This window comes from Neolamprologus brichardi, chromosome 14 (assembly GCF_056152115.1).
Source record: "Neolamprologus brichardi isolate AB-2024 chromosome 14, ASM5615211v1, whole genome shotgun sequence".
In the NCBI taxonomy this organism is placed as follows: Eukaryota; Metazoa; Chordata; class Actinopteri; order Cichliformes; family Cichlidae; genus Neolamprologus; species Neolamprologus brichardi.
The window spans coordinates 34,249,502-34,273,878 of NC_142117.1; the positions used below are offsets into that span (position 1 = coordinate 34,249,502).

A 24,377-nucleotide genomic window follows, 5' to 3' on the forward strand; every position below is an offset into this window, starting at 1 on the left:
ACATGTGGGTCCCTCATATAAGCGAACTTTATCATTAGTTATCATAGTCATGAAATCGCAGATACACGCAGTGAAAATGAGCTTTCTCTGAGGGGTGGCTGGCCTCCCCCTGAGAGAGAGGGTGAGGAGTTCGGCAGTCTGGGAGGGGGTCAGAGTAGAACTGCTACTCCTCCACATTGAAAGGAGCCTGTTGAGGTGGTTCGGGCACCTGACAAGGATGCCTCCTGGGTGAGGTGTTTTGGGCATGTCCCACCGGGAGGAGGCCCCGGGCCAGGTCCAGGACTCGCTAGAGAGATTATATCTCTTGGCTGGCCAGGGAATGCCTTGGAGGTCCTCCGGACAGACTGGAGGAGGCCATGGAGCGGGAGGTCTGGGGTTCTCTGCTTAGGCTGCTGCCCCTGCGACCCGGCTCCTGATAGGCGGAAGAAGATGGATGGAGGGATGGATGGATTTTTCATCATACATCAGTTCAGTCTTTGGTTTTACTCTTGTTGTTTTAAATCATCCTCTCAGAGGTGTTGATGCATCTTAAGCTGGGAAACAATAAAAATGTTGCTCTTTAATAGGATTTTTTTTTTTGACAAGGGCATAGTTACATTTTTGAAAAGGCAATTTAAAAGAGAGAGCTCAATTTTGGGGGGTATTTCAAGACACTGGTGTTTATTTATGTTTATTTATGTATAATGACCACAGTAATCACCACTGACAAAACTGCAGAAAGCGCATAAAAACTACTTAGGTGGGTCAGACCAGTGAAACTCTGCTTCCTGTCGGCTCAAGGAAGTTTTTTACACATTTAATCGCTGCGATATCTTAATATAAGAAAAAGAAGCTACATTTCAGCAGTGCGTGTCAATTTTTTTTACATGGTAAAGAAATGCTGCTGTGGTAAATGAAAGAAATCTGTCAGCAGATCTCTATGGTTCAAATTGGAAGAAACTGTAAAAGTAAAGTAAAACTTTACTTCACTGACTGTCCTTAATTTGAATTTTACTGCTGTGTAACCATGGTTTAAAAAAAACACAAAACACAAAACAAAAACCCAGAAATGTCTAAATAAACATTTTTCCAAAGCATCCAGTGGACTCGATTATAGTCTTTGGCGGCCTGATTCTGATCCTTATCTCTACTCTACTCTACTCTGCTCTACTCTACTCTGCTGTCTCCTTTACTCCTTTCATTCAAGTATCATGTTTAACAGTTCTTGGTAAAAGGAAGGTGTGGTAGTTGTGCAGAAAGGGGCGTGTCTGCACAGTAAGGAAGTGGATTCTGATTGGATGATATGACCTGATTTCTCTCCTCTCCTCTACCGTCTCCATTACTCCTTTCATTCTGCTGATGTATCATGTTTCTAACAGTTCTTGGTAAAAGGGAGGCGTGGTAGTTGAAAGGGGTGTGCCTGGACAATAAGGAAGTGGATTCTGATTGGATAATATGACCTTTCAGGCTGAGCTAAAAGTTTGCAGAGTGAAGGAGGAAGTCCGTGTGTTGGTGTGGCTTTGGACAGGAGAAGAACCGCTCTGACTGCTCACCAGTGTTGACGTTTAGTGTAACGGAAACCTTGCAGACATGAAGAAATCACCCAGGTAATTTGCTGCTTTACAACGAGTAGTCAATGATTAACTAGTAGAGTAGAAGCAGACTTTAAGCAGAGATATATTTGGGAATCATTTGAAAGGCAAAGACATGCTAATTACGACCTAAGTTGTTTGCATGTCATAAAGGAAACTGTGTAGCTTTAAACCTTGGATGGCTGGTTGGTATCTCCATTATGGAAAATGAATACACAGCTTTTATAAAGAGAGCTACTTGTTTTTGTTACAACTAGTCCCTCAGCTGCAGTTTAAATGAAAAGAAAATTAAATACAGTTTTTATTGGTGGGTAAATGCATTCAGGCTTTACCCTCTGAAATGTTTGGTTGTTTTCACTCCAAACAAAGTCAGCAGTCAGTGCTTAGGTTTGAAGACATTCAGGGGAAGTGGTGCTCCTTTTTGAAACCGTTGTCACGCAAACCATTAGATGCAGTCGGCTTCTCTGTCTGCAGGGCTGTGGGGAGGGGCAGCTGCATGGTTACATGAATAAAACAACAAAGCTTGATGACTTCATCGACCATGAGCCTAATGGCAAGGGGCAGGTCTTATGAAAAAATGCTAAACTGTGTGATACTTTGAGTTTTAAATGTTTGGTTCAAACAAATATGAATAAGGTGAGTTACAAATGCTTATTTATTTAGCTAACATTCACATAACAAGTGCATTCAAAGTAAAAACCATCTATCTGGCTGTTGTGAAAAAAATTTTGTTCTTCAAGTGTATTTCTTTATTATAAACTCATTACATTATGTGAATGCTAAACCATTTTAGGCGTAAGCTGCTGTTTTGGCTGCTAATGAACATTTCTGCCTGGTTATGAAACGCACACAGACAGATGGGACTCGGTGAATGTGATGTGACATCGGACCAGTCGCTCTGTACTCAGCAGATCTGTCGGCTAACTCATTATTCTGTTAGACCTGACTGACTCTGACAGCAGATGAGACAGAGCTCCTGCTTTACTGGACACCCTGAACTTCAACAAGAATAGTACGCATGTTCAGGTTTTACAACGTACCCGTCATCATCTGCTCTACTTTAATTTGCTGCTGAGCTTGGTGCACTTTTTTCCAAATTAATTCATCGATTTCCGAAACAAGTTAAAAGTAGCTAATTGAGCATCAATTCAAAATGCTCCTAAGACTTTTGTTTTGTAATCCTCTGTCGCATTATGACCAGAGATGGGAAGCTAAGAAAGCTGTGGGACTGATGCTGCCATTATCAATTCTGCACAGCTTGCAGAAACATTGATAACATTGATTGAACATCCTGCTCTACATGCAGCAAACCTACTGAGCATGTGTCTGATTGGAGAGGACTATTTTGCACCACGTTGAACCAGTTTAACATCAATGTGTCTGTCTTTATTTTCATATAATAAGTCATTTCAAAGTTAGGGTAGCACGAGTATTGTACAGGGTTTGCATACGCTACGGAAAAGGAAAAGATTCATATCATGTTCAGTCTGTCATCTCCTCCTTTTTGTGTTTGTATCACTTGGATCTAGAATGTATTACATTTGCTTTTTGAGGTTTATAATTTTACAGGAAATCTGAAGTTGGTTAGATGAAACTATTCTGATTCTAACGATCATTAGAAAGCATAACATTGCATTAAAAATGCAGATTTTTCTTCCTCCCTTTTTCGCTATCTGAAAACTATCTGATGCCTCATAAGTGTCAGAGTTGATTAGTTTATGACTGAAACAAAATACACTAATGTATTTTGCGCACAAGTGAAAATATGAAGAAAGTCAACTATGTTCATGTCTGTTGTTATAGCTGCTGCAGTACTTAAGTCCTAATTGAGCAGGAAATGGATGCATGCACTCTTGACCACTCCCACCACAATTCAGGGGGATGAGTCCCATTACTCGGACCACAACATCTTCTGCCTCCCTGTGTGCATCACTCTAATCTCCCAGATGGATGGAACTAGTACTTAAGATTTCATATAAGAAAGAGAGAAGGTGTCTCTTGTAAACAGCAAAAAATGATAACCAAACAAACAAAACAATGCTTTTTGCAAGTTTGAGCTTCAGGATTAAAAATATCCGTTTATTATTTCAAACCACTAAGTTTAAAGATAAAATATCCTGATTTTGTTGCATGCAAAAAGTGGTTAAAGTTCAATATATTCAAAGCGACAAATGGTCCAGCACAAAAATGTCGGTCCTTTTAATCTTTCTGTAGCTGCATTTGTGCTCATTAGTGCCCTCTGGTTCTTACAAGAACCCTTTGTGTTTTCGGAGAGCCCACAGAAAAGGCCAACTACACCCTCGGTGCTGCATGTTAATGAGAGGTCTGTTTGTGCGTTCCCTCTGCCTGGAAACCCGGTGACTAGTGACGGCCGCTGCCGTTGGGTTGTAGAGGCAGAGTTATGTGCCCCGTCCGGCTGCCAGTTGCGCAGCATGGACCGCCATAATTACAGGTTCTGGATCAATCGTGTTCTGTTATTGGCTAGAGCCATGCCACGCCTCATCTTCCTGGCAGACCACACTTACACATGCACACAAACAGAAACACATGCTCGCAGTTCAAGGAACAAACAGGGCTTTATGTGGTTGCTTTAAAGAGCCGAAACCCCTCCTGGTCGCCTCTAACTGCCCAGAGACACAACAGACGCCACACAGGCCCTCAGATGACTCGTCTGTTTGCTCTGCTGTCCTTTAATCTTCTTCAAACACACACGCAGGCTCTCATCTTGTTTTCCTGGTTTCTTTTTGCATAGGTCCCTTGTTCACATTGTAACAAACCTATAAAAGAAATCTCAAATCATTGTTTCAGTTGACCCGTAAGCTTAGAGAGCTATTGACATGTCTCAATAATGTCAAGATTTTATTTAGTAAACTCCCCATTAAACAAATATCAGGATACACACGGCACAGCCTGGGGTCTTTTCATGTTTGTACGCCACAGTCTTTCCCACTCACTCAGTTTCTGTATGTGTTACTTTCATACTGCAGCCTTGGTAAAGCTTTTTGTCAACTAGTTTGTTTTTTGAACTGACCCACCAGGTATGGAGGTTTCATGCTTTGAGGTTTTTCCGCTGTGGTGTTAACAATTCTTTTGAAAGCCTTCAGGGAGTTTCCTCATATTTGACATTAATGTTCAAAGAGGTAGCGATTAGAATATGTGGCAAAATGTCTCCTCACAAAACGCATATCACAGGAACCAAAAGATAGCTTGTGTCCAAAATCATTCACTTAATGTGGAACTACTGGCAAAATCAAAAAGGTTGAAAAAGACGCTTCCCAGGTTTTTGTTTGTTTGTTTTTCTTAGTCATACTCCTCCTACAGATCCATACATAACAGATCAAGGCTGGATAACTTAATAAGTACAGCAAATAAATGGATATTATATTGAAATTATTATCTCAAAATAACAAAGCAAAAAAGAATAAATAATAGTTTGCTTGGACAGCAGTTAAATGTTGAACTGTGTGTAGTGAGTACTCAGTTCAGCCATGTGTGGTTGGTGATGATCTTCAGTGCCTGCTTATTACATTCTTCTCTTTGGATTTAAGCCTAAATCTAAACTAACTTTGCTATAGTAAGATGTTGATTCTAGTTTGAGTGGTTTATCTGTGAACCTGAGACAAATATCCTGTGTCACTGCAGTTTTCCTCATAGTACTCATCTGTATTATATGACTTGCTCTGTGGTTGTACAATAAATCTACACGAGAAGGAGAAGTGTGTTCGCTGCTGTCATTTGTTTACCTGTGTTTCCATAGAAATACTCAGAAAAGTCAAGCACGTCTTTCTTGATTCTCTTGTTGCTTTGCGAGGACCAAACCTCCATTTCCCTCTTATCTTATCAAGCCTTACCTTTATTGCTGTTGCCATGGTGACATCCAGCTGTCAGCCGAGGCAGCGCTTCAACATCCCGATAGCCCGATTGGTTGATGGCATCCAGACAGGTTAGGTTGAGTTCTCAGCATGCGCCGAAATGCTTGGCAGGCAGTTCTGATTGGGTGACAGCAGATTCAGGGACATCTGCAGCTCTCGCTGATGTGGCAGGTTTTGATTGGCAGGTCTAATCACGGATCCTGGCAGAGTGGCTGACTCGCCGGTTGTCATTTTTACTTGTAAATGCATTTAGCTTGTCTGTGTGGCATCTTTTAATTCTGACCACTGCGATGCTTCTCTGTCACACTGTTTCACATCTGCCGTGTGAACTGATAGGCGCTGACACTGTCTGCGAATACAAGTGGACTTCTGTTTGCTTTGTGTCTGCTGACTCGTCTTTACAAACCTGTTTACACAGCAGAACTAGCAAGTTGGAAAGTTTTAGGCATCAAATATAATGTTAAAGAAATGTGTATCAACTTGCCCAGCCTGGGGCAAATACAAGCTACTGTTGTTTTCTTTATTTGTTTCGCCAAGTTGAGGATAAAAGAAATTCATCAAATTTTTATCAAACCGGCCTTTCAGTATCAGGTCTTCTGGTCCTCTGTGTATCCAGGCCTGTTACCTACTATTCCCAGGTGATCGTTTATATTCATATTCTAGGAATATAAGAAATGAACCTTTAAATCCTAATCAAACCTTTAAAACCAGTCGCTGTGTTTGATAACTGTGAACCACAACAAAGCCGCACGATTTATACCCCACTTCCTGTTTTGTTTGTTTTTTTTGTTTTGTTTTTTCTATGAATGTTCAAAGAAAATTAATCTGTTAGATATTCTTTGATATGTTTTCTGACATGGCATGAGTTTGACCAGAGTACCCGCAGAAATCTCTACAGCACCACTATTTCTTTTCTCAGGTGAAGACGTTATTTACATTAAAGTGTGCCATATTGCATCGTAGCTATAGTCGTATGCACCAGATCTGATCTTTCCAGTTCCTGCCTCAACTGTCAGCTGGTTGTTGACGTGTCTGGGCTGATTGAAAGCTCCTCAGGCCTCTGCTTATAGTCCTTGCCATCAGTGGTGCAGTTTCTAAAGTAATCTAAGGAGTGTAAATAATCACTTTTCTCAAAGGTCATACTGGAAATGTTGCGTGTCAGTTATGACTCATTTTGTTAAAAATATGCTTTTCACTTTGCACATTTTAGGGCTTATAGTATTTAGTATGAATGTAATATTCAATAAATGGGCCTAAATCCTGTCTTCAGACTACATCATCTCATCCTCTGATGGCGAAAAGTTGTGCACATCTTTGGACACGTGTGGTACACTCTGTGTGTGTCTGCCCTCTATTTTCCATTAACTGTGGTGAGAGATGTAGCATGAGTAAATAATTTATAAAGACATAATATAACCACCTCTCAGCACTTTCGGAAAATGATTGTAACATTCATGCTGTTTATCGTGTGATGTGCAAAATAATATTAATTGAAGTTGTAACACCATCTTTCTTTTTGTGTTCCAGCAAATCCAAAGAATGCACTTTCAATGCAGGTAAAATACAATTTTAATCCCACCATTGCTTTGCTTTTGTCTGTACTGTACTCTGTGCGTGCGTGTGTGTGTGTGTGTGTGTGTGTGTGTGTGTGTGTGTGTGATAATTGCGTTAGCTGTTATGTCTCAGCCTCCAATTACTGTCACACTTTAATTTGCTGTAAAGGGGATGAGCAGCCTCTCATGTGTGAAACTCAATTAGCCTTCAGGAGTCCTCGAAGAACTCTTGAAGGATTCTTCTGACTGTCATTTCAAAGAAATGCATTTTCTCATTAGAGATAGTGATGTCCCATTTAAATTATTTTAGAGCATGTTGGAAATGCAGAAGATCTCCCATTAAGATGAGTACGAGACTACTGGAGATCTTGAATACGTTGTAAAACAAAAGATCTGTAACTGCTGGAAAGTGTTAAGCATGTGAAGCTGTTTGTCTGTTTATGCATTTTCCCATTAATATATATTTAACAAGCAAAAATGTGACTTCTTTTTAAGCGCTGGTGAATTGTGAGGTGGTGTGCTGTTATGCTATTTTACTTTGTTGTTTTTTTTCTGTTGGACATTTATGCAAATTAGGTCAAATTAATTAAACTTATGCCTCATTGCATGCAAGACTTTATATGAAAAGATAATCGTCTACATGCAAGGAAGCAGCTATGAAAGTTTTATGGTGCGTTACTGTATCCTTGTTACATTTTATACCAGCAAATTGCTTTTTATTCAATTTAAAAAAGAAAAAAAGAAGTTTAAACTTCATATTACATGGATTTAAAGTCTTTTAGATAAACTTCAGCAACACTTGCATACAACAGATTTTCCAGTTTTAGTCCTGTCTGTATTCTGAAAGGATTTTTGTGAGAGGCTGTTAACAATATTTCCTCGTTCCCATTTTGAAGTCTAATGTGCCACCAAAGAGACATGATAATTATGAAGCTGGCTTTATTCCGTGTTTAATTTTCTCTTCTGAAGCATACAAAGTAGCACAAATTTAGAGAGAGGTGGCCTCGTATGCATATTTAATCATAAAGTCTCTGAAAATTTATACCAAGCACCAAAGAAGGGAAAATTATTCTGATGTCAGGTGTTGAGTTGGGAGGTTTCTAGACTTCCTGCTGCGTCCGCTGTCTTCAAATTGGCATCACTGGGGTGAAACTTAAAGAAGTATTTCAATCAATTATGTTCCTACTGACAGAAAAATCATTTTGGTTATAAAGTTAGTAAGAAATGCTGTCAAAGCTTGAGAGGGTGATGGTACAGAGATCAAAACTAGTGTTACTTTGTCCTTCTCTCTTTCTTTAACTGGTGATCTTGCTTTTCCTCCCTCCCTCTCTAACTGCAGAGGACGGCTACGTGAGGATGTTCCTCCGCGGCCGTCCCGTCACCATGCACGTCCCAGACCAGCAGAAGGGGACTTACAGCCTTGACCAGAAGGTGGCGCTGCCTGACCATAAACTCAAACTGCAGTGGGTGTATCCTTAATCCAGACAGAGAGAAATTAAGAAGTACACGAACAGTTTACTTAAAGATTCGGATGGTTTAGATATTTAAAATATCTGATTAATAGACTCAGGATAGCGTTACTTTATTTTTAGGTTTATTTAGATTTATTCTGCTGTGATTCATACAACATGCAACTGTCTGTGGCTCACCAATCAACCTGTTACACCATATAAAGGTTTGAGTGAGTTTCTGTCCTTTGTAAGTAAATATGCAAACCAGAATTATAAAACAGTCCCTTTTTTTTCAGCTTCAGCTTGAGTTCAGGTTTGAATCAGTAATTGTTCCAAATTATTTAAAGGACTGAACACATTCCACTGTCTGTGCCTTAATGGACGTGACCGGTGTGGGAGTACATTTTTCTAAAACTAATGATCATATCTTCTGTTTTCACAGCTGTTCTGACACATATTTGTCTGTAAGATAAATAATAGGGATGAAAGCACAAACTGTATCCCTGAAAACTAAAAATAAGGTTTGGTGTTTCTAAGTTATCTTAGTAAGAAGCATCAACAAAATATATAAAATAAAATTGCTGAATATTCTGGTAATCCTGTCCAGCATCACCCATCTTCCTTAATCTAAGCGTGGTCCAGTTATGGCTACCGTGGTCGTGACTGCCGCTCCAACCTGTACCTGCTTCCCACGGGAGAGATTGTCTACTTCAATGCTTCAGTGGTGGTGCTGTACAACACAGAGGAGCAGCAGCAGAGACACTACCTGGGCCACAACGATGATGTCAAATGGTGAGAAAACAGCAAGCTGATGAGAGCAGCCTTTAAAGTCTTCTGATCTTTACAGAGACTGTGCAATTCCCTGCATCATCTTTGCTTTCCTCATTTACTCTAAGTCTTGTAAACAGATCCCGTTTGAGCAAAAGCTGTGTTTAACTAACACACCGTGATATAGATGGTTTTGTTTAAACAGACTCACTTGATGTTATCTTTTCATACAGAAGAACTAACATAACAATCGTCATTCAAATGAATAAAAACTAGAAAGGAAATTCTTTGAACAGTAAAAATGAAGCTAAAATGAGCAAATCTTCTGCCAAAAGAAATTAAAATGAAAAGAAAATGTAAAAAAGCAAAACTCTACTCGACCCCACACGTGAGACAAAGAGAGAAACGCCGAGCTGCTCAGAAGCTGTTTTTGTTTTTGCGTAACACGTCATCGACAGCTTCTGTGTTTACCATCAGTGAAATTTGTGCTGTACTTAATGAGCACCAGTTGACATCCTGTGCCTGGAGACACTGGGATGTTAACATTATGGCCCCCTGGGGCATGCTGGGAAAGCTACTCCGCTCTGCAGGGAAACAATCGTGCTCTCCTCTCCCACGCCGTCACGTGGGAGTCCGCCTCTTCACGTTGTGTCATTTTTTTTGTGTGTGTGTGTTTTAGAAATGCAAAATATGATTCACATTGAAATAAATATTGTATATTTGTTTTTATTGACTTGGAAAATGTGAGTCAATCGGTTTGTTTATATGGCTGTTGTTTATACGTGTCTATAACGTGCTTGTGAAAAATACTTGAGATTTCCTGTAAAAGTCAGAGACCAGAGAAAACGGCGTGTGTCACGATAAAGTTGAACTAAGCAAAGATTGTAGTGTAAACATTTTTTAAAGGCATCGTGTGAAAGAAGCAGAATGAATGAGAATTAATAATCACAAAACCACAAATATAATTAATGTTTTCTCATATCTTCTTAGCCTGAGTGTGCATCCTGACATGGTTACCATAGCAACAGGACAAGTGGCTGGAAACTCTAAAGATGGAAAGGTACTGCGAGAATCTCCAATCCTGCCGTAGCGTTGTCTCCTAATCACTAAATATGAAACTGAAAGAGCTTTAAAACTTCAAAGTTTTGTTTTTTTTGTGGAAACCAGAAGAAGGTTTGATATGAATCAAACAACTTTACTATGTCTCCTCTTTTTTGTGTGTGTCATCAGCTGCTGGCTCCCCATGTTCGCGTCTGGGATTCTGTGAGCCTCAACACGCTCCATGTGCTTGGAATGGGAGTGTTCGATAGAGCGGTCACCTGTGTGGCTTTCTCAAAGTCGGTAAGGAGCGTCTCGCCCTTTTAGACTAGAGGTGTCAACATCATTCTAGTTCAGGGAATTACACCAATGAGTAATGACCTCTAAAGAAAAAGGGAATGAATTTGGAGGTGTTTTATTTTAGTGTAAAGACATATATTCCCCTAAAACTTCACATTTAATCAACCAACTATTTATGTGTCTCAGTTTTTCTACATTCATCATCTACATCAGTCAGTGTCATAAATCACAGGCTTAACGTTACTTGAGTGTGGTTTGGCAGGCGATGGTTAATGTCTTTGTCAGTAAGAAGCCCGTTAAACTGATGAGTCATAGTTCTGGCTCAGATATAATCAATGCTTTAGTCAGCCAGACTCATGATGTGATCTATATATGACACTGCGAGTGTAATACTTCCTGCAAAATATAATACAATTCCAATAACTGTGCACTTATCCAAATACCCAGTTTTTACACAAGTCATTCAGGCCACTTTCTATGTTTTCATGCTGTTTAAGATTTAATCAGTTATTTATTTATTCAGAATGGCGGCACCTTCCTTTGCGCTGTGGATGATGCCAACGATCACATCTTGTCAGTCTGGAACTGGCAGAAGGAGAAGCAGCTGGCTGAAGTCAAGGTATGGCCACCTGAGTCTGATCTCATTCATACAGCTGTGTCATTATTGATCTCCTGGTTTTACATTTTTTTTGATAACATGCATGGATGAAGGATTTTAATGGTATGTTTTCATGAATGTAGCAAATAGAATGAAACAATAGCTTCCTGGCTTCTGTCCCTGCAGTGCTCCAATGACTCTGTGCTGGCCGCTGTGTTTCATCCCATGGACACCAACCTGATTGTTACCTGTGGAAAATCTCACATCAACTTCTGGACCATGGAGGGGAACACTCTCACCAAGAGACAGGGCCTGTTTGAGGTATCGCAACTATACACAAGTTGTTTGTTCTTAAAACCCTGCTGTATATTTAGTTTTATTCCTTAAGGTGCAGTCTATAACAGCAGTCTTTTCTGTAGTCCTTAAAATCCTTATTGTCTGGCTTTGTAGAAACACGAGAAACCAAAGTATGTGTTGTGTGTGGCATTCGCTGAGAATGGAGACGCCATCACAGGAGACTCCAGTGGGAACCTCTACATCTGGGCCAAAGGTACGATCAAAGTGAAAGTTCTGATCCAGCTTTTTTTGCACAAAATTTAGAGATTTAGTCGCCAATCACAGAAATCCTGGCTGCTTGAATTAACGAAGGTTTGAACACGTTTATATTCATATATGATTGTTTTAATAAAACAGGAGTAACAGAACTGATTTGTGGATACAGCTGACAAAAAAGAAAAAAAAATGAAGGGAAACACAAAAACTGGTTACATTGAATACAAAACAGAACTTCTCACTTTAGAAGGTTAAAAAAATTAACAAAACTCCAGAACTCAGAAGGGTCGATTGGTACTAACAAAACCTTTCCTTGCAAACGACACTAAGTTAGCAGCAACACAACTGAGCTTCACATTCCCATTAACACAGTAAAATCTACAGAGTTGTAGGTCATCGGACCTCTATGGAATAAGCAAATCTGTTAGTCAACAGGAACATCCTTAAATTGAAAGTTAGAGAAGTTTGTCAGAAAAAGATTTTACCAAATGTGCCCTTTTAACCCTTTAAAGCCGGTCGGAGCGGGTTTTGCAAAACTATTTTTAAATCCCGGTAGCACTGCAACCACGTAAGCTAGCGCAATAATTTTTTTTGCATATGAAACCGGAGGAGTTGTACTTACATCTTGTGCCAAATTTGCATCATAATATTTATTTTTGTTTTTCCCTCAGTATATAAAAATTGGTGTATTTCAAAAATAAAACTATGAAGACACTCAAAATAAATTTCCTGTGGTGGGAAACTATTTTGTGCAACTTTTTTGTATTTACAGTTTTGAGGGATAAGCCTCTTAAATTTCTCTAACTAGAAATATATGTTAAAAAACAAAAACAATTTTCAATTTTTTTGTAGTTTATTGCACTTTTTTGCAATTTATGTAATTACTATGCACTTAATGCAGACATATTATTAAAATTTGGGCTATAATGGTTTTATTGATGTATAGCAACTTGAAATGCTCCCAAAAATGGAGCTACAACATGTAAAAATATAATATAAGCTCTGGCGGACTTGGTTCTATGGTAGGTCTTAAAGGGTTAATTCTGGGTGGATCTTCTCAAAACTGAGACACGACATGAGATCAGCAAGTCACTGATAATGGGGGGTGGGGCAGCAGCCAGGAGAGAACCAAAGGACAGCACCTGACATTTTGCCCCGGTGATTAATTATCATCCTCACCCACTGTACCAAAGACAGCAAGTAGGGGGTTGAGAGCCAGTTTCAGGCCAATAGCCTTGTTCAGATGCAGAAAACCTCCCAAAAAGTTGCCAAGGCAGGGCAGGTCCAAAACATGTGGGCAAGATTGTCATCATAAGACCCGCACCTGTTACAGCGAGGGTCTAAGCTAGGATAAATCTTAGCTAATTTGGATTTAGATAAACGGGCCCTATGAACTACTTTGAATTGTAATAGGACGTGGCGATCACAGAGTGACGTGGAATTTACCAGAGTGAGCACTGAATCCCAAACATCATCTGACATAGATACGGCAGTCTGGATTTTAAATGAAATCATTCATTTATCATTACTGTGAAGCACAAATGTAAAGAGGCAGCATATCTGCTGCTCACTCTCTGATTTCCTGTGTCGTCTGACAGGCGGTACCCGCATCAGCCAGGTGGTGTCAGGGGCGCACGAAGGCGGCATTTTCTCAGTGTGTGTTCTCAAGGACGGCACCATGGTGTCTGGAGGGGGGAAAGACCGCAAGGTGGTGCTGTGGGACCACGATTACAGAAAAAAAGCAACGATGGAGGTGAGCGAATTCTCCTCTGAGGGGAAATCAGAGGTCGTGAAATTTCTGTGGAACCCACTTAAATATTATTTTAAACTTTTCTCAGTGTAGTGATTAAACTGTCAGTGGGTGTCTCTTGTGTTGCAAGTAAATAACTCAAAAATTTTTTTATTACTTAATGTTTTGAATATTGTGCTTTCTTTGACTCTGCTGCATGTGTGTGTCCAGGTGGGAGAGTCCTTCGGTCCTGTTCGGGCTCTGGCTGACGGTAAACCCGGAGAACTCTTTGTTGGAACCACCAAGAATGCAATCATCAGAGCTGCCTTCCCTGATACATTAACGCCTATTGTGCAGGTACGCACTGATAACATTCACAGGCTGACTACTAACAAATATTTTAACTTTATGCATGCTGCATTTTAAATAAGAAATGATACGATGTGCTACAGGGTCACACCGATGAGCTGTGGGGTCTGGACATCCATCCCACCATGGAGCAGTTTGTTACCTGCTCACAGGACAAACAAGTTCACCTCTGGGATGCCCACTCCCACCAGCCCCTGTGGAGCAAGACCATCGAGGTGAGGAAGATTTTTGTGGATGAAGACGGCGTTAAGGACTGAGCTTCCCATTTAATCATAAGTACTAAATAACAAGTATGTCGTCTTCTCTGTGCTTTAGGATCCAGGGAGGTCTGCAGGCTTCCATCCCAGCGGGGCTGTTCTGGCTGTGGGGACCATGACTGGAAAGTGAGCTTACAGCTGAAACAAGTTCAAATTCAGAAACTGAGCATTGACAAACATCGATCTCCTTTAATGCTGGAGATATTAAATCCTTCCTATTTGGATCCTCGTGACGTGCATTTTCCCAAATCTCTGCCTTGTGTGTTGCAGGTGGTTGGTGCTGGACACTGACACCCGGGATCTTGTTTCTATGCACACAGACGGCAATGAGATCATTTCCAACGTCAAGTACTCTCCGGGTAAAACATCATCTGCTCACTTCACTGACACAGATCCATAAAATGTTCAAGTTCAGACAAAATTTCATATTTCAGTTCATTGATTTTCTGCTAACTTCACTTTGTGTCTGCAGACGGCAACTTCCTGGCTGTGGCTTCCCATGATAACTTTGTTTACATCTATGCTGTAACTGAAAACGGCCGAAAGTACAGCCGTGTGGGGAAATGCACTGTAAGTAGATGCTCGCACGGAGCGCCAGTTGTAAATGTCTGTTTGTAAATGAATTCCCATTCTTACAGTGCTCTCTTTTCATAAAATCAGATCGCTAGTGTCTGAAGGCTTAAGTGAATTGATATATTGCTGTTCTTTGGAGGAGAATTTCACTCAAAATTAACATCAATAACATTAAAAGAGAGTTTTAACAAAAAAGCGATGATGAGTCACTGAGTTCAGTCGTCACTCTGCATGATCTGCCTCTTCCCCAGGGACACTCCAGCTTTGTTACCCATGTGGACTGGTCGAAAAACAGCCAGTACCTTGTCACCAACTCAGGAGACTATGAGACCCTCTTCTGTAAGTCGTACTTCATGTCTGTTCATGTGCACTTTTAGCTCCACCCTCTGATTTTACTGTCAATATAAGAATCTGGTAAAATATGGAAACTCATATCACTGACATCTCAAAGTTATGTTCATATGTCAAGGAATCTTTTGGGGGGGGTTTCTTCGGTTTTTAGGGGAGGCATCCAGTGGTAAACATGTGACCAACATGGACACAGTGCGCAACCTGGAGTGGGCCACCTCCACCTGCACTCTGAGCTTCAACACGTTTGGTAGGTTGATAAAACTTTTAAATTCATCTATTTTATCACACTAGTATTCTGCAATGTTTGCCTGAAGCAAGCGGAGCTTTCACACAGTCGTTTCTTCTTGCGGATTTGTTTTGATGGAGAAGAGCACGGTGTTTTTATGTGGCTGCAGCTAAAAAAACACGAAGTGACTGAAGATGCTGCTCCACTGTCTTCGTCGCCCTCGTGCTAACTCTGCCGCTGGCGCTTTCTTTTTGGTTTTTTTGTCTTTTTGTGTCTTGCAGGAATCTGGCCAGATGGAGCAGATGGCACAGACATCAATGCTGTGTGCAGGTCACATGATGGATCCCTGCTGGCCTCTGCTGATGACTTTGGCAAAGTGCACTTGTTCTCCTTCCCCTGCTCTCAACCAAGGGTCAGTCATGTTAACTCACAGTGACAAACACAAAGCACATCAGAGCCGGGGTCTGCGTGTTTGTATGCTCGTGTTGAAATTTGTTCCACTTCGCAGACACGCTGACTTTCAGCACTGCCAGAACTACGTAGCGATGGTGTTTGTCTCTCAACTGCATTGTGATTAAGTTTTAATGAACACTGGGAAACCCAATGAAAGCTCAGCAGAAATAACAGAATACCTTATCATTATCAAGGCCTGTAATGTGCACAATGTCTACCAGCTGTTTATATTGTGCTCACAAACCGTTGCAGGCTGTTAGACACCTTTTTTACAAGTTTTCAGTTAAAGCCTTCTAAACTGGGGCTGTAAACTAAATTGTCCATTAAGACAAACTAGCTGCCATTAGCACAGAAAATCACAAGCTGTAAAAAGTTACAACATATTTTAAACAGATTTGGAATGAAAATGAGTGTTTAGTGGCTTAAACCAGACAGTTGTGTTTCATGAACAGCTGGTACGAATGTAAAAAGACCCACATTATACATTTGTTTTTCATTGCAAATAACCTTCATGACTAATTTTATTCTCCAGTAATTTATATTTGGTATTATTGATATTGGACATCTGTTCCTGTAGCTTCCATGCAAATAAGTCTAAAGCTGCAATAAGAGCTCCCGTCATGGATTCATAGATTAAATAAGTCGGGCTCCTATTGAATAAATGGAGTTGAGGTCGAGATGGGTTGCAAAGTGGCTTGCAGGGGCAGCAGCAGCAGCTGAAATAACTTCCCATATGAGATTGTTCAACTTTATCTGAGTAAGATGTCACTGTGGCTATGATGCATGCATACACAAGAAAAAGAAAAAGGGTTACTATTAACAATGGAGAACTTAAACTCTGTTATTGCTCTTGGACTCTACTAGAGTATCTTTGCTTGAGTCACAGTTCAAAATAAAACTTACGTATCTTGTACTTGGTTCAGCACCTCAGTTCATCCTGAGTCTGGAAGGATCAGTTTTAGCTCCTCCTTCCTTAGGTCAACTTTCTTATGATTGGCTGCCCCTGACAAAAGGGAAGGTTTGAACTGCAGGTGATTGGGGATTATTATGACTATATTATCATTTGTTCTCCACGACATCTTACAAAGCACAGAGTAGGATGAAACCGAGCATTTAGTGCAGTAATGTATCCACCAGCTTAACAGTGTATATAGTTTATACATCCTTCAGATAAAGAAAACCGTGACACTTTCATTTAAAATTCCCAAAAGAGCATGTTGTTCACTTTTAATTAATTACTCCTTAACTTTTTTTTTTTTTTTTGGTCCTGCTTTGCTTTGTTATCCAGGCTCCGAGTCAAGAATACGGTGGCCATAGCAGTCACGTGACCAACGTTGCCTTCCTGCACGATGACAGTCACCTGATCTCCACTGGTGGGAAGGACACCAGCATCCTGCAGTGGGTGGTTGCCTAGGCAAAGTTATACACCTGCATCTCTGACTTCCACTGGAATCCCGTCTGACCCTCGTCACATCTTCTTCACCTCATCTTTATCCTCGGGCTACCACGGGGCAGCACCTCCTCTGTGCCTACTGGAATTTAATAAAGTAAAGAAAAGAAAAAATGCACCACCGTAACTTGAGAAACCCAGAGATGTGACACCAAATGAGTATCACTGGAATAGTTTAAAGTGTACTGCTGTTTCTTATAGACTGTAGACAAATTACTTGTTGTAATGGAGGAAATATTAACTTTTACCATTTTAAAAAAAAAAAAAAAAATCAACTACTGCAAATCCACCTCATCTGACGATACAATAAATCTGCAATTTTTCCATTAATACTAACTGGGCCTGAACTCTTTCAACCCTTTAAAGGGAAGTACATCTGTTCTAAATTACAAGCCTGTCAGCAAGGTTAGGATCATGTATACTGCAGTTTGTTAACCATTTTAAATGCATGCAACACAATGAGGGTGAAAGATATAATAAGATTTTAGGGTTTAACATGATGGTATTTTTCAGACGTTGGTTTCCATAAAGTGTACGTTTCTTGAAACTTGTTTGGGGTGTATAAACTAACACAATACAAAAATAAAGGAGGCGTGACAAGTTGAACTGAGGTACTTGGATAAAGTTTTTCATATCAAATTTAAACCAAATTTATTTAGTGCTGTAAAATATCCATGATTTGTAATAACGGAATTAAAACATGAACCTTTTAGGAGTGCAAGATTTTTTTTTCTCCCCCAGGAGTGTGGAGTAGATCCCTGTGAACACGCAGTGATCTTTCCTACACCTGGAAAATCGCGGATAAAATTTCAAACTTGTGCAAAGATTAAGTACAGCAACGCAATGAAGGTGTGATACTCTAAAACCATAAAGAGTGATAAATATTGGCTTGCATTTGAGCAAATTAATATTGCATTAAATGGGTGAAATCTTCCTTTTAAAATGCTTATAATAACCCCTCTGCCTTCTTCTCTTCACTGTTACATCACTCAGCATTTCCATACTCTTAAGGTGCAGATTGTAAGTATAGTACAGATTGCTGTTGGAGATTGTAAACGGTACAAAGTGTCTGTTTTGTCCCGAGCCTTTTGATTTCTCCTTCTACCGCTGGGCTGTTGTGTTTCTGATTGTACTACTACTGTAAATGTGCTGAGATGGCACTAGATGGCGCTACAGCGCAAGAGAATGAGCATGACTTGGGCTCCCCTCCTGTAGATGTTGTCTAAAAGGTCTTTAGAGTAAATATATATTATGCAGTATATCCGAGTGGCTGTGTTATTTTAATATTTAACTGTAACAACGATGGATGTTAGAATTGTTATACTCGTGGCACTTTTAGTGATTGACAGCGAGGTAATGTAGGCTGCTGTGCCATGGAAGCTTGGGCTGTGCTTTGCCTTCTTGTTTTGTTAATAAAGTTTTTACCCAAATGCACATGATGCTTTTTTTCCCCCCTTTACTTCATCAGCCAAAAAGCCGAACATGATGCATTGATGTCAGTGATGTAAATGAATAAAAACTAACACAATATTCCCAAAAGTATTCACTGATCTGCCTTTGAATGCATATGAACTTGAGTGACATCCCATCATGAGTCCACAGGGTTTAATATAGCAGCTTCAACTCTTCTGTGAATCTCCAGAAGTGCATTTTATTCCTACAGAAGCACTTCTGTGAAGACGGCTATTGATGCGGACACATCAAACATGTCTCCACTCCAGTGGTGGTGTGCTTTACACCGCTGCATCTTACGCTTTGCGTTGCACTTGGTGATGTAAGGCTTGGATGCAGAGCCGTTCCGTGAAGCTCTCTACCCGCTGTACTTGAGCTAATTTGAAGGCCACATGAAGTTTAGACGTCTATAGCGATTAACTCTCCAGAAAGTTGCAGACCTCCGTGATTTTACATTACCTACCACAGCTGAGTCGCTGGAATTCTCAATCACTTTGTTAAAATACCACTAACAGTGGAATATTCAGCAGTGAGGAAAGTTCACGACTGGACTTGTTGCACAGGTGGCATCCTGTACCGGTATCACGCTGAATTAAATGAGCTCCCGAGAGGGACCCATTCATTCACAAATGTTGCAGAAGCAGTCTGCATGCCTAGTTACTTGATTTTTATACATGCGTGGCCATGAAAGTGACTGGAACAACCATTTACTTGTGCTCCTTCTTTCTGATGCTGCTGTATGCTAAGATTGTCACAACTGTGGTCTTCTGTTCCTTTTCAGCCACCACTATGTGTGGTTGGTTGGCCAACAGATGCTTGTCTGTCTGGAATGAAGGTCCCTGTTGTTCTCAACCAACTTTGGGGGCGTCTTCCATCGGGACTAGGGTACTTAGTAGTCCATATGTGGCACAGATGTTCATGTGCACTATCCCAGTGTTCACATAAACAAGCAACTAAATGCAACACATTACTCACCAAGCTCATGATATTAGATTTACATACATTTTCATATCATTAATAACAGATGGAAAATATTTGACATGAATACTGGGATAGTTGAGAGGAATTCTAGGAATCAGCAATCAGCGGTATCAATGGTAATCAGTGATGGTTATTTGCAACAACACTTCCAACATTGTTATGATGTACAGCAGCAATTCTGCAGTTTTTTACTTTAAAAAGCATGAAATGGAAACCCAAAGAAGATGATTCCAGTGTTTATCCAAAGAACAGCAGAATGTAATAAGCATAGTGACACTGCACTGGTGTTGTCATGACGGTCAAGTTTACCTATATTGGGTGACGACTTATCCAATGTTCCCTTCGTAAGAAGAAACAGGGCGCGGTTTATCAAACAGGCCCCGACTGCTGCTGGCAATAAATGTACTGTCCTCTTATGAAAAGTGCAGACTCCTTCCTCCATTTCCATTTCCATGTGGCCTAATGCAATCTTCTCTCACATGGATTCTAAAAAGAATAATTTAATCTCATTAGAAAACCCAGTCAGCATAGAGAACTCATGGTACTCTTTTCTGTGCTGGTAGGTTCCTAATCTTAATTTTTTTGTGGGTATGCATTTTCATTTTACTATTTTTACGTGTTTAAGGATTTGTTTGTTTGTTTTGTGCATTTTTGTGTATTTGCATTTGATTGTTTTTAGTTTTTCTCTTGTCTTAGATGTTATTAACTTGAGCCCCACTTTTCCCTACCAACTGTTGCCCAGTTGGTGAGAATGCAACCGGTCTTGAGAGATATATATTTTTATCAAGTCTTGTTTAAATTCCTTCTTTTATTGGATATGTGGGACATATAAATATATAAACAGGGTCATAAAACTTCAGAGTTAAGATAGTGAGTTTAATTGCACCAGTGAAAGAGTTAAATTTGGGCAGTTAGATAAAATCAACAGAAATTACAGTAGTTTGTATACAGTCATTTGATATACAATGTTTTTGCAGCGAGTGTCACCACCTCTGTGTGTTAACACAATGCCATGATCCCAGCAATTTCACCCCAAGGTCAGACCGTGCAATTCTCCGAGAATATTGCAAAAGCCCAAGAGCTCCATCGGAGACTCTCCAGGCCTGAGTTACCATGCTAAAGGTCATGAATGTAGTGGTTTACACATTCACTTAGCAAGTGAAAGGCTGCTGTTTTGGAGAGACAAATCCCTTTGGTGTTCAGGCAACAGCTGAAAGTGAGCATAATTTTTTTTATGATAGTAGAATAATTAGGAAATGCTCTGAGCGAGTCATTTGACTTGCTTGTGAGGAGGAAGCCTCTTCTCTCTGAAGAAAGCATGAGAGCATGACTAAGACTGCAAATCTGAAGAAACCACAAGATTTCTGGAACAATGTCCTTTGGACAAGGTAGAAATGTTTGGCCAAAATACGCAGTGAGACAGAAAATAGATAGAAAATATCAGCTCAGTTTGTCAGGTCATATCAGTATGCTGGTAGTAGATATCAGCACAAACACCTCATACCAGCTGACAGCACGGTGGTGGAGGGGTGATGATTTGAGTTTGTTATGCAGCCACAGGACCTTAGCCGGTTGCATTAGACTGTAGCAGCGGACCATGAACTCCTCAGTATCCTAGTATTTTAGAATCAAACACGAGTCTTTCTGGCTGAAATGTTATTGTGACCCCTGAGGACACGAGTGCATAAATAAGTGTTTGAAAACATCCAGAATAATGTGAGAGTCTGATAAATTTATCCATGAAATTGTTAATTTAAGTTATTGCTGCTGGACTATGGAATCATGGCGTATACTTACAGTATATGATATAGTATAAGTATATCTGATGTGTCCTACATGAACATAACAGCTGACCTTATGCATTACTGAGGGCATTCACAAGATATATGCAACATATACCCAGCTCTACCCGATTAAATACAATAACACGTATGTTTCTATTTATATTTGTAGTTTATATTTGTTTTCATAACTCAACTGTGATATGACAACAAATATAATGAAATCATGAGGCCAAATGATCATGTGATGACTGTGATTTTAACTAGAAGGGTTCAAATAAGCTCAAGAACTGCAGGAATACATCCTTTCAGTCCTGCATCATACATTTATTAAACCAGCTTTTGGCTTTGCGTCGGACCTGAACGTCACTCGCAAAAGTGAAAATCTTCTAATTAATCTATTTCACTATCACATTGTATTTCCTGCGTGCTCTTTAGTCTTTATACAACACAAACTACTCTTCCGATCTGGTCTGAGGACCTTTGATTGTCAAAGATCCCTATCACCAGCAGGACTTTAGTTAAAACCACTTGAATTGCAGTCTTGAGTGAGTATTATAGATTTCTTTTGTCCAATTACACTAAACAGCATTTTTGCCTGCCCCAGCTTTAATGCTACTGTAGAGCAATACTGGTGTGGACAAAGTGATTACAAAGTGAACTTTAGAAGCTGCAGAAAAAATCAATGAAAGTCAGAAGCAGACACAAACTAATGACAGAATTCGCTTTTTGTAGCATGATTCGTGTAAAGACCCGTGAGCTGAAAATAGTTCAGTTTGAAACCAAATACTTAGAAAGCCTGTCATAACCTCCTAGGACCTGGCGTCCACATATATGGACATCACATTTTGGGTTATTTAGACTAAAATACTCAATTTTGCTCTACATAGGCCTGAAATCCACTTACGAGGACATTATACTGCTACTGTTCTATCGAAATTTTAAACGAATATCCTCATATGTGGCTCTGATTTTTCTTAAAAACAAAAATAAGGTTGAAAAAAAATCTGGTAATTCTTTGTTTTTGCATTCATCGGGCCCCAATATGCCCAAATATCAAAGAGAAATTAAAAATGCATGTTGTGGAAGAGTAGGAGGTTAACTCAGCAAAATCGTAAAATGATTGAATAGAAAATACTGATACAGAGTTATTCATGTTGTTATTTTTCTTTTTTAGACTTATTCTTTCTCTTATATCCTTCTATAGAAAAACTTTCACATGATCTTCTGTATTATTGATAGGGTACAATGTAAAGCGCCTTGAGGAAACTAAACTGAAATCTGTAAACAAAGTAAAGCATAACAGGTTAGCATCCTTACAGTCACTGATAACAGATCATCTTTTTATCTCCGGATCACCGAGGCCTGCTTTCTCACGATCAATCTGTGAGTATGTACTGTTCTGGTGGGTTCCTCTAAAAATGGCATTAGCTTCTCTGAAAACATTCAGTTTTCTGGAGGGGCTGTAGCAGTAGGTGGTGAGGGTATTACTGATGCATGAATCATGGTTGGGGATGATTCATCGCTAATTCGGTTTTATTAAGATACCAGCAAGTGTTTTATTCTTGCTGAGCTCCCTCGACGGGGGACGCACATTTCCCGTACGTGGAAAGGATGCGACCGAGACATACAAGACCCTAAATGTTAACATAATAAACATCGACGTGTAGGAGGAGGGGGCATGGAAGAGACAGGAATGCTCGGGTTTATTAAAAGGACACATTCGAAGATGGAAGATAAAATATTCCAAGTGTTTTAGTAAGCTTATTGTAGTTTACTTTGGGTCTGTACTCAAGGACAGGGTCGTGCATACTACAGGAAGAAACTGGAGCTACATGAATATGCATACCTGTTTACTTTAAATCCTTCCCACAGTGCAGTGCTAATGCTAATTCTGTGTTGACCGATCAGACCATGAAAATCTGTCTGATTCACAGATGAACTGCACTGTCTTTCAAATGTGTCTTACTGATTAAAATAATTATTTTTAGTAATATATAAATCTTATCACTTGGCCCACCTGTGGAGGGTTCATGTGTTTTATGTGCAGCAACAGCAGCAGCAGCATCTGACTGACTCAAAGCTGCAAAGTGCTCTGGATGTGGATTTCATCCCAAAGTCATTTGTGTGGGATACACAGCCAATGTCATTTTATACATACCACATGTCCTCCAGAGGTTTAGAGAGCGAGAAAGCTGGACCCAGATGTGCTAAACAGAGACTGGCTGTGACCAACATCAGTTTCATCTTAGACCCACTCTGATGTAAGGGTCTGAAGATGTTCAGCTCTTGTGGATGAACGAGACAGAGATGAGGGTTATATGTACGTTCTTAATCAATGAGCATGCTTCAAGATACTCGTGCTGATTGTGTTTCCCACGGACACCTCGTCTGTGACACAGGAGGTAGAGCAGGTCATCTACTAACTGCAGGGTTGGTGGTTCGTTCTCTGGCTGGCCAAAGTAGTCTGAGCCTTGAGTTTCTTTAGATGGAGTTATCAGCAAGTGTGAATGCCTGAATAACGCTCTTGTAGAATAGAAAAGTGCTGCATAAGAACCAGCCTGTTTACCATTTGGGTTTCAAACCTGGGGTGAGCATATTGAATGGTCCAAATTTTGGTTTGCGAAACAGAATTGATCCTGTGTAGGTGCCCTGTACTGGTAAAATGTGCAGTGAAATTGTTGACAGCAAACATCAAAAATAGAAAATGACAGACTGCACACAAATAAACTCCAGAGGCCTTCTCTGCTTCAGTGAAACTTGAGTCATTAATTTCCTTAAAAGGCCAAGTCGGTTCAAGAGCACAAAATAAGGTTAGGTCTCAATGTCTTCCTTAAGGTCACCTTTGGTTTGTGTCCTCTGGTGTCCTTTGAGGTAAGGGCTGAAAACTGGAGTTGGTTTACAGCTGCTTCCTATTTTCTTAAAGTGGCAGCAGATGTGAGTGTGAATGGTTATCTCTGTTGCCCAGTCACAGATTGACAACATGTTGAGGGTGTAACTCACCCAAACAGACAGGCACACACCCTCTGTGACCCCAGTTGGATAAAATATT

The 24,377-nt window shown here is 40.1% G+C and overlaps 1 protein-coding gene across 2 annotated transcripts in view; it reads left to right on the top strand.

The window, feature by feature from the left end:
- The window catches only part of eml2 (EMAP like 2), a 32,644-nt gene extending 14,100 nt beyond the window's left edge, over window positions 1-18,544 (top strand). For both annotated transcript variants that reach the window (XM_087851193.1, XM_087851194.1), the window contains exons 5-22: window positions 6,971-6,999; window positions 8,336-8,465; window positions 9,090-9,239; window positions 10,206-10,275; window positions 10,446-10,556; window positions 11,077-11,172; window positions 11,338-11,472; window positions 11,602-11,701; window positions 13,302-13,456; window positions 13,664-13,789; window positions 13,885-14,016; window positions 14,117-14,184; window positions 14,329-14,417; window positions 14,531-14,628; window positions 14,883-14,970; window positions 15,134-15,229; window positions 15,490-15,620; window positions 16,950-18,544. In XM_087851193.1, the coding sequence (XP_087707319.1) occupies window positions 6,971-6,999; window positions 8,336-8,465; window positions 9,090-9,239; window positions 10,206-10,275; window positions 10,446-10,556; window positions 11,077-11,172; window positions 11,338-11,472; window positions 11,602-11,701; window positions 13,302-13,456; window positions 13,664-13,789; window positions 13,885-14,016; window positions 14,117-14,184; window positions 14,329-14,417; window positions 14,531-14,628; window positions 14,883-14,970; window positions 15,134-15,229; window positions 15,490-15,620; window positions 16,950-17,075 (1,930 nt within the window). In that variant the 3' untranslated portion in view covers window positions 17,076-18,544. The remainder of the gene's footprint in view (window positions 1-6,970; window positions 7,000-8,335; window positions 8,466-9,089; window positions 9,240-10,205; window positions 10,276-10,445; window positions 10,557-11,076; window positions 11,173-11,337; window positions 11,473-11,601; window positions 11,702-13,301; window positions 13,457-13,663; window positions 13,790-13,884; window positions 14,017-14,116; window positions 14,185-14,328; window positions 14,418-14,530; window positions 14,629-14,882; window positions 14,971-15,133; window positions 15,230-15,489; window positions 15,621-16,949) is intronic.
- Window positions 18,545-24,377: the final 5,833 nt, after the last annotated feature.